The sequence below is a fragment of the Gossypium arboreum genome, chromosome 10, assembly GCF_025698485.1.
Source record: "Gossypium arboreum isolate Shixiya-1 chromosome 10, ASM2569848v2, whole genome shotgun sequence".
Classification (NCBI taxonomy): Eukaryota; Viridiplantae; Streptophyta; class Magnoliopsida; order Malvales; family Malvaceae; genus Gossypium; species Gossypium arboreum.
In genome coordinates this window covers 4602424-4615208 of record NC_069079.1, presented here as the reverse complement: position 1 = coordinate 4615208, position 12785 = coordinate 4602424, and the positions used below count along the sequence as shown (strand labels likewise).

General features: G+C 35.2%; 2 protein-coding genes and 1 long non-coding RNA gene across 5 annotated transcripts; 1 reads left to right on the top strand and 2 right to left on the bottom strand.

Annotated features, from left to right (window-relative positions):
- The first annotated feature begins 314 nt into the window (after positions 1–314).
- On the top strand, positions 315–3857 carry LOC108489192 (CBBY-like protein). 3 transcript variants are annotated; one of them, XM_017793534.2, is made up of 11 exons: positions 316–673; positions 931–980; positions 1117–1180; positions 1272–1320; positions 1428–1496; positions 1820–1878; positions 1965–2045; positions 2440–2594; positions 2694–2778; positions 3298–3441; positions 3537–3857. In XM_017793534.2, the coding sequence occupies exons 1-11, from the start codon at positions 420–422 to the stop codon at positions 3637–3639; spliced, it is 1113 nt and encodes a 370-aa protein (XP_017649023.1). In that variant the 5' UTR covers positions 316–419; the 3' UTR covers positions 3640–3857. The 3 variants fall into 3 exon arrangements, with proteins under 3 accessions (XP_052875743.1, XP_017649023.1, XP_052875744.1); XM_053019784.1 differs by having other exon boundaries at positions 632–673; positions 931–1028; XM_053019783.1 differs by lacking the exon at positions 3537–3857 and having other exon boundaries at positions 315–673; positions 3298–3445.
- On the bottom strand, positions 2180–2519 carry LOC128281594 (uncharacterized). Its single transcript, XR_008271840.1, has 2 exons — positions 2359–2519; positions 2180–2269 (listed from the first exon to the last, which is right to left on the bottom strand). It is a non-coding gene; the product is annotated as an uncharacterized LOC128281594 (long non-coding RNA).
- A 287-nt stretch (positions 3858–4144) lies between the features above and the next one.
- On the bottom strand, positions 4145–12316 carry LOC108489191 (protein ROOT HAIR DEFECTIVE 3 homolog 2-like). The gene is made up of 22 exons (XM_017793533.2): positions 11730–12316; positions 10945–11011; positions 10701–10803; positions 10156–10226; positions 9325–9388; positions 9172–9237; positions 9006–9053; positions 8857–8919; positions 8696–8752; positions 8218–8376; positions 8067–8135; positions 7887–7978; positions 7495–7573; positions 6670–6835; positions 6391–6515; positions 6013–6275; positions 5832–5928; positions 5622–5759; positions 5434–5538; positions 5226–5320; positions 4923–5019; positions 4145–4718 (listed from the first exon to the last, which is right to left on the bottom strand). The coding sequence occupies exons 1-22, from the start codon at positions 11881–11883 to the stop codon at positions 4425–4427; spliced, it is 2472 nt and encodes an 823-aa protein (XP_017649022.1). The 5' UTR covers positions 11884–12316; the 3' UTR covers positions 4145–4424.
- Between the last annotated feature and the right edge of the window lie 469 nt (positions 12317–12785).

Sequence of the window (12785 nt, the reverse complement as noted above, 5' to 3'; positions counted from 1 at the left end):
ATTTTAAAATTATTGTACAACTTATGTTTAAAAACAATTATAAAATATTTTTAATCTTAATTAAAGTATAATATTTATTTATTCATGAAAGCATTTTATTTTATTTTTATGGTTTATTTTATGTATAAATATTGGCAAAACTAGTGAGTTAAAATTGATTATGGTTTATTTTAATATAATATAACAAATTCGATTAATTTATATAACAAACTATTAACGTCTAACTCTTGCATAATGAAGTTTCACGGGTCGGGTAAAAAAAGAAGAAGAAAAGGGTGTAATGGTAAATTAAATCGAGAAACCGAATATTAATGAGAGAAAAGACCGACCAACAAAATCAGTAAGCCAGAAACAAGTTCTTTGGCAGCCAGTCAGCCACTATCTCTCTTTGAAAAATCTTAGCAAAATAAAATCCCGACATGGAAACCGCTTCTTGTTCAATCCTTCACACTCTCGCCTTCTCCAATAACACCGCAACTGCAACTATTAACAATAACCACCATCTTTTTCTGCCTCCTAAAACCAATCCTTCATTTTCCTCTACTTTCCCGAGGAACTTCAACTTCCATGGAAAACCCCTGCAATTCAATGGCTTCGCTGCTTTCAGCTCACCTTCTAGTGCCCAGAGCCAAAACCCACCTCAGGAACTAGCTGTTCTTCTCGAAGTTGATGGGTAATTCTTTATAAGGCTAACTTTTTGGTGTCAATATGGTTTTCCCTTTCTTTTCCTCATTTTGGTTACATTTCCTGCTCTGGGAGTTGGCCTTTTTACTTTCTTTTTTTTCAATTCAGTTGTTCAATAGAGCAAATAGGTATTATTTATTTTATTTTGTTTAATATATACTGTAAATTTTGATGACTATGCTTGAGAAATAATGTTTCAGTTCCTAATTGGATGCATCTTTTATATATTATTCTTAATTGTCTCAGGGTCATTATGGATGCATATCGTTTGGGTAATCGCCAAGCCTTCAATTTAGGTGCGGCCAAATGAAGTGATCATATGTCTATTCCGCAAAAGGATCTAAGTTAATACTTCAATGATTACGCTTCATGATCATTTGCTAATCATATGTTTATTACTTCATTTACTGTTTATTGTTCTAACATTTCCAGCATTTCAAAAGCTCGGGCTTGACTGCGCAAACTGGACTGAACCCGTGTATTCGGATCTTGTAAGGTGAAATCTTGGCTAAGGTCATCTTTCCATGTATATATATATGATTGAAACTATGAATCGTGTTGAAATGCATTTTGTGATTACTTTCCAGGAGAAGTGCTGGTAATGAAGAAAAGATGCTGGTTCTATATTTTAATCGAGTACATTTCTCGTTGTTGAAAGCATTAAATCGCTTTAGAGGTTTGCATTGTATGTTTGCTTGATATTATATCAATCTTGTGGCTTAAAGTCTGGTATACTTTGGCAGATTGGTTGGCCTACTTCATTGCCTACAAGTGAGAAGGAGCCATTTGTGAAAAGTGTACTGCGAGAGAAGGTAACCTGAATCTACATTACTCGTAGTTAGGTGTAAATGTTAGATACTTGTATGTGTCCTATGCGGATATGTTGGAAATTTTTAACTGTATTTGGAGGATCCTTGAAGAGTCCGGACAACCCACAGTTGAATTGTGATAAAGAAATGATATTAACTTTTTCATGGATGTAGTATTCTCCTTATCCTTTCCTTGAAACCTTTGAGTTCTTTCTTCATCGTACAGTCTTTCTTGTAATTATGTAAGCTTTGCTTGCCATCATGTTTGCTTGTGGTTATAATGTAAAACATGTTAAGCCAATGGATGATCATCATATTATTGGCAGAAAAATGCACTGGAGGAACTGATGCTGAAAAGTTTACCTTTACGACCAGGAGTTGAGGAGTAAGTTGTAGTTTTATTCATTTCTGAAACCTACTTGTCCTCAGCACCAGTCCTTCAAATCTGGTTTTACTGTTGTGTTTATGCAGTTTTATTGATGATGCATGTAACAAAGGAATACCCGTGATCATCTTAACAGCCTACGGTAGAAGTGGAGAAAAAACTGCTCGGTATGTCCTAGCGATATCCAATATTATGCTATGCATCATTTCTGGGCTATAAGAGAAATATCCAATATTATGCTATGCATCATTTCTGGGCTATAAGAGATGTAATTCCGCTATGATTCAAGTATGCTGCTAGCTTTTCTCTCCCTCTTTTCCATCTATATTTTTTTGCATAAGCATGTTCCGTACAGCACCTTGTAAAAGCAAATCTCAATGACACAGTTCATCTGTACCATGGAGTCCTTTTGAGACATCCTTCTCAATACCTCAGAAATATTGACGGCTTAAGCTAATGTATTTAACTTCAAACACTTACCAGATTGCTAGAGTTCAAGATGCTTTGTTGACTGCTTGCAAGCTTGCTAATGTTTTCCCTTTGCTGTCAAAAAAAAAAAAGTTCTATAGTTGAGAAACTCGGTGATGAACGACTCTCGAAAATAAAAGTTGTTGGGAATGAGGAAGTAGAAAAGAGCTTATATGGTCAACTTGTGTTCGGCAAAGGAATGTCTTCTTCTTTGGATGAACAACTAGCTAAGGAAGCTAGAAAAGCAGGTATATATTCTTGGTCCTTGTATTTGGTGAGAAAATGGTATGCATTCTTTTGGTTCGGTCTGTTGGTATTAAAAGGTTTTGCTCTTGCTTCGCTGCCAGCTTCTGCTGAGAAACAAAGAATAGCGGAGGAGGTTGCGTCCTTGCTGAAAGTGAGTGTTAACATTGATACCAGCTCATCTGAAAGGTCAGACCTCTACTTCCTCTTTTTGTTCTTTAGATTTCCTTTTTCTAACTGAGGCTGACAAAGGAAGGAAATTAGCAACTTGAAATTCATGTAACCTTTTGCTTTACCTGTCTGGAAAGCTGTTAATTCTGTGCTCCACATGGATCCTTGATTATCGCTTCACTTCTGGTTTATTTCTTAGTTATCTTGTTTTTTTTCCTGGAATGCACCCACTGTAAGATAATGATTCCACAGGAGATATTATGACTTCAAAACTGGAATTGCAATACTTAAGACGACTAGCATTGCAGCACCACCGTTTTCAAACATCTTTAGCAATTATCAATAGTATTTCTAGTCAATGCTGATTGTTGAGAAGTATATAAATATACTAAAATTTCCATGATTTTTTGAGATAGGGAAAATAGAAATGAAAATGCATGGACTTGTGTATTATATTCTGTTTATACGTCATGTGCCGAGTCACTCATTCGGCTGTGGCATTACCAACTTCCATCTGATGTTGTGAATGCTATCTAGGTTGGAGAAGATTGTAGCCTCACTACGTGCAGGGGCAGAGATTGCTGAGGTTCCTGTCTGCAATTGCATCCTCGTGGCAGGAAGCAAATCTGGACTTGCTGCAGCTGAGCAGATAGGCATGCCCCGTGTCGCACTGCGGAGCAGGTAAATTGGCTTACTCCTCAACATTGTCAATCATGGAATGTTATTCAATCCTCGTTTCGTATGATGTCAATCATTGCTTGTCTACTCTTTTGTAGTTTCACATCAAGAGCAGAGTTCCCTACAGCCAATGCGATAATGGATGGGTTTGGAGGTCCAGATCTAACAATCTCTAAACTATGCGAAAAGCGATGGTCTTGACCCTTGAAATGTTCTTAATCAAGGTGCCTGAGCTGATTGCTCGCCATTTCATGCAATTCATCCGGAAACTTTAATGTTCATTGGTCAAGCAGATACAGGCCTAAAACTTGTAATATGATTTTTGTTCAAGATTGTCTTACCTTCTTCCCAGCAACATTAGGTCTTGCTTTTTTCATGGATTTCAACACACATTTAGCTTGCAACTTTTCAAGTTGAAATTCCCGTTGGTCTGGAGCTCCGACATTATATCCACTGAAATCAGAAAAATGTACTAATTAATGCTGCAATAGAAGTTCAATGGGAAAAAAAAAAGTGTAGTATAGTTGCATATATCCACTAACCTGAGAGAATAAATAAAGCACCGAGGAATGAACTTCATGTTAACCGTACAATGCACAGGCGGAGAAATCGATATTATCCTTTAGCTCGAAGGAGAGGAACACGGGAATGGAAGAAGCAAAGGCAAGTACAGCAAAATTAAACCAACTTATAGCATCAAATGATATTTTCGGATAGATTATCCCCGACTGTCACTTTGAGGATAAAAAGGAAGATATCATTAATTAAATTTATTCAAAAGTGCGTACAAAACAAATCTCCCTGGTAACTTTGGCAAACTCATTTAACATATAGAGCACATCCAAATCCTGCATCCTTTGTTACATATGTAAAAGACTCTCTCCATATATTATATATCCCCATTTTTCATCCCAAAGAAGATTTTAAGTTGCATGAGGTAGCAATTGAACTAACTTGGTATACATTCTACACCGGAAGACTAGCTTTTATTGAGAAAGCTCTGCTTCTTGAACTTTTGTACTTCTTCTCTGCATTAAGTTAGGGCTGGAGTACTCAACACTACTATCAGACACAGAAACGTTGGATGATACAGATGACTGTGCAATCGAGCTTGTTGGATTTAGCTGACTTTGATTCCTGAAGCTCTGAAAAGCTACTGATGATTCCTGTTGCCTGGGGGACTCGGGGGTTCGATGGCCTTGGGCCTCTTCAGCAAGCCGCTTTAGAAGATTCATGACAGTAGGAAGAAACCTTGATGAAATAGAGATTAGCCCAGCCAGCTGGAAAGAAATTGAATCAGTTGGTAACATTTCAAAGAACAAAAGAAAACATAAGGACATAAATCCACAGTAAAACGTTTCAGCAACAAAAGCAGAAATTTGAGGGAACATATGCTATGGGCAACTTCACGTGAAACAGTAAATCACTGGCCACAACTACCAAGAAGAAATAAGAAAAATAGAGTGCATGTCTTTCATACTCACAGTGCCATGTTGAAACTGCCCTGGGACATCCATCTGTACCCACATAGCTTTTGAGAGTAAAAATGCAACAAATAGAAACATGAGATAGAGAGGATTCCTGTTACATCAGCAAAGAATTATTATGAGCACAATAGCTATCAAAGGTAGAATGTAAACAAGGAAGATCCATACTAGTATTATGAACTGAGATAAGAATCAGTCTTTATATCAATATTCATGCTAAACAGCATTGCACAGGAACAAAACAAATAAAAAGAAGAGATGAATAACCGCACGATACAAGTTAGATTAGATGAAATTTACCTTAGAAGAAGCATAAATTCATTAAATCCAAGGACAACCATTGCCACAATTGCCCATGGAGGAGGTAACCAGTTGTTACTTCGCTTGTATGCCTCCTAAAATAAGAAATGAAATCATTAGAAAGATAGCCTAAACTATTTCCTCATTGATATGCTATCCCCCCACAAGTAGCAAGAGTAGCAACCAACCGGAGCATTAGATGACATACCTGTGCTGAAATAGCTTGAGTAACTGTATATTCAGTCTCTGATTTGAACTGTCTCCATAGTGACTTACATTGTACTGGTGTAATCAGGGTATTCTCAGGAGGAACCTAATACATGTGTGACTTTTAGATAAGAAACTTTAGTTTGAAAAAGTACAATGTACATTTCAAAACTAACCAACCCATATTACCTCCTCCCATGTGCTAGAGGCAAGAGGGTCTGGAGAAGTCACGGTTCCTTCCATTAGGGAAGAAAGTAGTATGTTTTCGATTTTATCTGGTTTCTCGTCCAACCGGATGGCAGCCATAACAGCTAACAGCCTCAGAGACTGCAAACAGAACAATAGTTAGAAGTTTTGCAGATTGCTGAAGCACACACTTGAAATATCCAAAAAGATTACCGCAGTACGAGCATCCTTAGTAATTGTCTTAATGTCTTCTTTTCCAGTCCAAACTCTTGGCATTAATTCATTGTCATGACTGAAGACAGTTGAGAACCTGGTACAGTAAATCAAGCATTAAAGACAACAGACTATTCAAATCAAACACCAATAATAATATTTAAAAATTAAGGTTCTCTACCTATCCTTCATGAGGATCAGAACTTTTCCGGCTTCCTCTCTTGCTTTCTTCACCACCAAATTTCTTGCATAATCCCTCAAACCTTGCAGCATGCTCTCAATTGTAGGCTGGTCCAACTCAAAACTAGAAATGGCAGTTGAAAACTCTAACGCAGCAGTCTCAGTCTCACGTCTAAGAAGTTTTCTTATTGAAGCCCAGGTGTCTCTTCCAGCAGCATCAAAAAGAGACTCCACTGGTTCACATAATAACTGTCTAAGTTTTTCCTGAGTAAAACTAAAATGTCAACACTTGGCCGATTGATAAAACAATGGTGAAATGTTTTAATAAATATCTATAGATATAACAGTCCTACAATGTTGAATTAATAAATAAAATTACCTCATATCTGGCAACCAATTCTGACAATTTCGCATCACGAACAGATAATAAGTGAGCATCAATATCGCGTCGCAGTTTTTCCCTAACTTTAGAAGCATCCCAATTAGCCTGTTTGATAGCAGCATCTGGAAGAGAAGAAAATAGACTAATGAAGCAGATATAACAAGTTGAACATGCTAAACTCAGTACTTCTAAGATCATATTATTATTATGATAATTTAGGATTGCTTGGCATAGTTCATTACAGCACAAGCACAAGATGAGAAGTTATTACATTACCTGCACATCCTAGGTCAAACTCATGCATACAAGACTCAGTACATGCATGAGCAGAAGCTGCAAATCCTTCTCCTTCCTTCAGCATCTGTTCTAGTCTAGACCTAAAATTTTCAAGTGCTTTAAAGCGTAAATGTCCCAACAGGTTGAGATAAGCAGGATGCACAAGCTGCTCAATTCAAGAGAATACCTCAATCAGAGGAAGTTTTTTGCGCAATATCAAAATTTCAACAAGCTTACTCATTACGACACATACTGTGAACCATTTGAAAACCATACCAGCCTCACTGACTCTTGAACAGTACGCACATGCAAACAATAATAGAGCTAATTAAGAACAATCTGAAAATCCACTCACATGGCTTTTAACAGATTACATATTAAGTGTAATAGTTGAATACATCAGTTGTGTAGCTGCCAGGTTATTTAATTTATCATCAAGGGAGTCGGAAATTCTCTCTACAACAAAAAAAAATATCATAGAAAGCTCTAAACGAAGCCACAAGCAGAATTAATAGAACCAAAGAGAAGGGACAAATAAAATTGATAGATATTAATCAAATCACACCACAATGTTTATTGGTTACAGAAGATGGAGATTATTACACCACCACCAAATACTGTCACTTCATTCATGACAAAAGATACTAGGAAATCTAGCCGCAGTTGCATGTATGAAGATAATTTCAAGCAGACGATAAAAAAATCCTTGGTAAATTCTACAAACCTCTTAGAATTAAACACAGAAAGCTTGAATGTTAACTAGACAAACAATCTACCTTTTGAAATAAAATAAGTAACATAGCGGTAGAGGCAAATGGAACTTACATCCAAAGCTTTTGACTCAAGATGTTTCCTTTTTGCATTTCTTACATCTTCATCGAAGTAGGTTGCCTCCGAGTCATATCTATAGCAAAAGAAATTTGAAATGTACAAACAGGATTATGGTGGCAGGGAAAAGAACAGTGGTTCAACATGAATAATAAATTTATAAAATCATTTACACAATAAACAATTCGGAACAACCCGTGAAAGTTGAGTGAAGAAAACTTTTAACTCACAAAGGCAGGTAACATAATGCATAGCTTAGAGTCTTCACTACAGATTTTTTTTTTTTTTTTTTAAATTAGCAGACCATTCTTCTACATAAATCTAAAATTGAAATAGTGCATCAAACAATAATACGTTACTTAACATGCTAACCATAGAGATAAACTTACTCTGAAAAGTAGGTTTCTAGGATAGAGCTCAGCCTTCTCCCAAAACCAGATACTGACCCAGATTGAACAGCTTCTTCCAATGCTAACCAATCCTACATGACATTTACTATTTCTGTTACTAAAACAAAGTATTCGATTAGTCAAAGTAACAACTAAGTGGAAGATAACTGCAAAAAGTACCTCATCAGATGATAAGCGACAGAACTTCTCATTTGCAATCTCTTCACAACGAACTGTGGCAACCATTACCTATGAACATGATGATAAATCATTTGCTTAAATGGGAAACAAAGAAACGCCATTTGGATAGGAACATTGGATGAAGAGAAACCTTGTGAGCAGGAAGATCCAGATCCTTGTTCTCTTTTATAACTCTCCATATCTGTTGTGCGCTAAAGGAGAATCCAGAGGCAGGGACAACACCCCGTCTGTCACCAGCAAGTCCTCCTGGAGAAATAGAATTGAAAAAACGCTGCCTTAGTTGAGCAACCTGCATAAGATATCAGATAAGGAAGTAAGGCTCTGAAGCCGCGCTCTTTTTTCTTAAAACAAATTAAAATTGTTAGCTTAGCTTCAAGCTTCAGGATTATACTCATCCCCACCCCCCCCCCCCCCAAAAAAAAAAAAAATCCATACGCTTCAAGCCTTCTCTCATGTATCCAAAAAAAACAAAGGATAATTATAACCAAAGTACAATTATTAGGTTAAACAAATAACATGGAATGGCTTAACAACAGTAACTAAAAGTTAGTTATAGCAAGTACTTTTACAATATGATGAAACTTGACAACTAGAAAGTGAAAGGCTACCTGCTCTTTGAATAACTCCTCTTTTTCTTCATAGCTTGATAAAGCAGTGACCTCCACCTTCATGCCAAAGTTGAACAGTGAAACAATGCTTATAACCATGTAGTAATATGTAGTAAATGCACACAAGTGATCAGCAAAAATAACATTCTTAATCTTCTTACATTAAAGAATTCACTGAGGGGTGTATCTTTATGAGCCGCAGGTTTACTAACTACATTCCATATCTGCAGTGAACTTAACCAATTAAAATGATAGGGAAAAAAAATAGAGAGGGAGAGGGAGAGTAGAAATACAGAATTCGCAACATTACCTTTTGAATATCTTCCCTTAGTATAGGCTCCAAATATTCAAGGGGGGTCTACAAAAACCAATCACAAAAAAGAGTAGGAAAAAAGGTGTATACTTTAAAGGTTTCAGCTCAAAACCAGAAAATGTCAAAATAAGTTCAGAAGAAAATGAAAAGAATTAATCCAGACCTTTGTTTTATCACGTATAACAAATAGAAGTGTTGTTTTCCGGGGGCTGAATAATCGCATCATAACCTTGATTAAAATTAGAAACAAGACTCTTACACACAATAAATAAAGCAGATATACAAAGGAGAAAAGGATTAGGTACACACGCAGTACCTGAAAAACTGTTTTCAGAAGCGGTTTGTTGGCAGCCTGCTCCCGACCAATATCATGACACCACCTATATCATTATCAACTGTCTGATTAACGCCTAAATTTATTTCTAGCATCCTATTTGAAATTATAGGCTGAAATATAAGAACAACATCAAACTCCATAAAAGCCAAACACACATATCACCAATAAAGCACCATGACAATATAAACAAGAAACCGATAAAAGATAACTAAAAAACCAATGATGAGAAATGGCACGAGGATTTATTTTGATGGATCAAAATTAAGATTTATAGTTATATTCAAGATTGTCCTTAAGCTGCATAACTTATTCTAACATTACTCATTTCTAATTCAGGATATTTCAGTGAATAAGGAGAAAGAACAGCAGCACAAGAGCCATGAGTAAGCAATGGAGGTTCCACACAGACAGGCCTTCATCCACTGCTAGCCTTTGGAAAAGGCGGTGAGTCTATCAATTGAAGTTTGAATACATGTAAGGTTGGGAGGCTCTTGGTTGAAATTTTTGTCAATGTGATCATGATGGTCATCTGGTATAGGCCATATAAATGTCCATATATCCAAATTTAAAAGCAAAACAATGATATAATGATAGGGATTTATAGTGATTTAAGAGATCCTAGCAGTAATGATGACAATGTTGCTTTCAAGAAAAGAAACCTTTAATATTTTTACCCTGTCACTCTCTAAAAGTCCAGCGCCTGTTATTTGCCAAATTTTCTACAGATCATACAACATGAGCCCTGTAAGCTCCAACCTACTGCAATAACCATCAAATCTATACATCAAAAGCATGTATTTAGATACATACATGTTTATGAGCACAATATCAGCGATTGCCAGAGCAAAGAGGGCACTTTGTTTCTCAAATGTAGTGTCATCCTGAAAATAAGAAAATAAGAAAAAACCAATGTAATGTAGCGATAAAGAAATGCAACTAACCAAACAAATGAAAATGACTGGAATAATCAATCAATACACATTTTATATCTAGCAATATAAACATTGAGGTGCCCACTACAAAATTAGAAGCCTTATATGCCTCCATGTTGGTCTCTTTGTGTTTGTTGGTGAGGATGGACAGTGGACACCAAAAGGAAGCCCAGTAAATAGGATGTGATATATATATATATGCATCCTGTTTATGTCCCAACCGAGTAAATATCTCTATGACCATATCTTGCCAAAATAAAACAAATTCGAGGAAATTGTAGTATTCCACCCCATCCATTTAATCTGAAAAGCCTCTCACTGAATAAAAGCCCTTCCTCTCCAAATGAACCAACTTATAACTTGCTTTCTCAATGCAAATGCTTTTATCTTTAACATCAAATATTTTTATAAAAAGCTAGTTACCTCGCCTCTTTCTCTTCCATCAGTTCCTTCCAAATCCATAGCAATTGTGAAAGGCTCTATACCAACACAATGTGCAATCCAAATACCCTTGGTAGTTTGACTCCTGCAATGAAATTAGATTAGCTTAGAAATCTATCATATAATAGAGAAAAAAAAGCAGAAAGAGTATATTACACAGTAATAAGATAAGGGCGAATATTTATTCCTTCCGAAACAATAGAATCTGAGAATTGCAAGAACTAACCTTCCTCTATATGCATCCATCTCCCTGAAATTTGTTTGGAAAAGATGATTTAACAGGGTGCTCTTCCCTATCAACAGAATAGGAAACCTTTTAGTCAACAAGGCAAACACCATTACAAGCAATACATTATAAAAGCTAAAGATAAGTGCAGCCATCCCTATAAACCATCAGGTTGCCACAGAAAATATTACAACAGTCGTAATCAACCTAACGAGATTTACCAACGAACTAAATTCGGAGAAAAAATTTAAATGATCCAATAGTTATGTGTAAAAAAAAAAAGTATAATAGAAAGAAAAATGGTAATTATTGTATTAGCATGCAAGCATCAACTTTCAAAACAAATTTTCTGATAAAAACAATAGGACATAAATTCTCTTCCAAAATCCACTAAAATTTACAGACAAGTTCAGTATTTACATTAGACATTTAGAGAAAAAAGAATTTCGAATGCAAATATTCACTTACAGAGACAATTATCCACAAAAGCCAAATTCAACTAAACACAACCGATCAACTTCACTCGAGATTCAATCTCATTTTAGTATTAACAAAAGCAATACATTAAAGAAACTAGATTTGCTCGAAGAAATAAAGTAATAGAGTCGATCAAAATTGAAGTAAGTTTTGAAACAAAAAAAAAATCCGATTTTTACAAAAATTCAACAATATCTAATCCAAGAAACTTCAATAAGCCAAAAGTAAACATGCAGACGACAAACAAACAAAAAACGAAGTGATAGAAAAAGGAAGCAAAGCTCGAAACGAATCAAAACGCAACGCACCGCTACTTTGAGGACCCATGATGGCGACGACAGCATAAGAGAGGCCACAGTTAGAGAATTTAGTAGTCCGCATGAAGTTGTCAAGTCCAACCACATTGAACTCTCCATCTCCATCGATCAATTGTGTCGAGCAACAATGGTCAGTGTCCGCCATCTCCACAAAACCGGATCAAGGATTGAAAAAATATATATATCTGAGGAATCAAAGGTGGATCTGTAAACACCGAATAAGCAGTATGGAATTAGGTTTTGGTTGTTCTTGGTTCTGGTGAAGAATCAGGTACTGTAGACAGATACTTTATTTAAAATTTTTCTTCTAGTTTTCTTGATGGTTAAGGCTTGTTTGGATTTTGGGTTGAGGTATGAGAAGGAAAGCGAGAGAAAATGCGAAGAGTAGAGAAGAAGGATCCAAGTAGAAGGAAGCAGTCTTTTGGCTTACGACCAGAGTTTCGGGATAGCTTGTCTCTCGGGGTTGCCAGAATTTTCTTTTTCTTTTTTCTTTAATTCTTTTTTGGCAATGATGAAAATCAAATTGACGTGGTAAATGATAATGGTAATGATGAAATTTACTTGGCACATGTATTTGTTAATGAATATTTTAGCTCATCTTTTAAAACCATAACTGCTATGGTTTTAACTGTTCTTTTTATCCTATCACGTTTTACTTAGGTTAATTATTAATTATTTTTAAATAAATTATAGAGTAATTATTAAAATATATTTTCAAATTTTTATACTTTTGTACTTTTAACTTTAAATATTTATTCCTCTATTTATATAATTTAAAATTTAAAATCTAATTGTTAATATAATATCATTAATTTTTTTTGTTAAATCTATTAGTATAATATTTTCAAATTAAAAAATACATATTTCTTAGTCATGTAACAAAAAAATAGCATTACAGTTGATTTAAATTTAATAAATAATTTTAATAGTGTTAACAACCTTAGAAAATTACATTAATTTTTATCAAAATAAAATATTTGGGTTAATTAATAACATTGTAAAAGATTGAGGTACCAAATTATGTCAAAAATTAAATATATAAAATTA

Bases quoted from the DNA above. Each gene is read 5' to 3' on its own strand.
- LOC108489192 (XM_017793534.2), top strand. From the start codon at position 420: ATGGAAACCGCTTCTTGTTCAATCCTTCACACTCTCGCCTTCTCCAAT. The intron at 2,046-2,439 runs GTATGTCCTAGC...AAAAAAAAAAAG, and splicing joins AGTGGAGAAAAAACTGCTCG to TTCTATAGTTGAGAAACTCG. The intron at 3,442-3,536 runs GTAAATTGGCTT...ACTCTTTTGTAG, and splicing joins CGTGTCGCACTGCGGAGCAG to TTTCACATCAAGAGCAGAGT.
- LOC108489191 (XM_017793533.2), bottom strand. From the start codon at position 11,883: ATGGCGGACACTGACCATTGTTGCTCGACACAATTGATCGATGGAGAT. The intron at 8,377-8,695 runs GTAGCCTTTCAC...TATCTTATGCAG, and splicing joins AGGAGTTATTCAAAGAGCAG to GTTGCTCAACTAAGGCAGCG. The intron at 5,929-6,012 runs GTAGAGAACCTT...TTACTGTACCAG, and splicing joins CTGATCCTCATGAAGGATAG to GTTCTCAACTGTCTTCAGTC.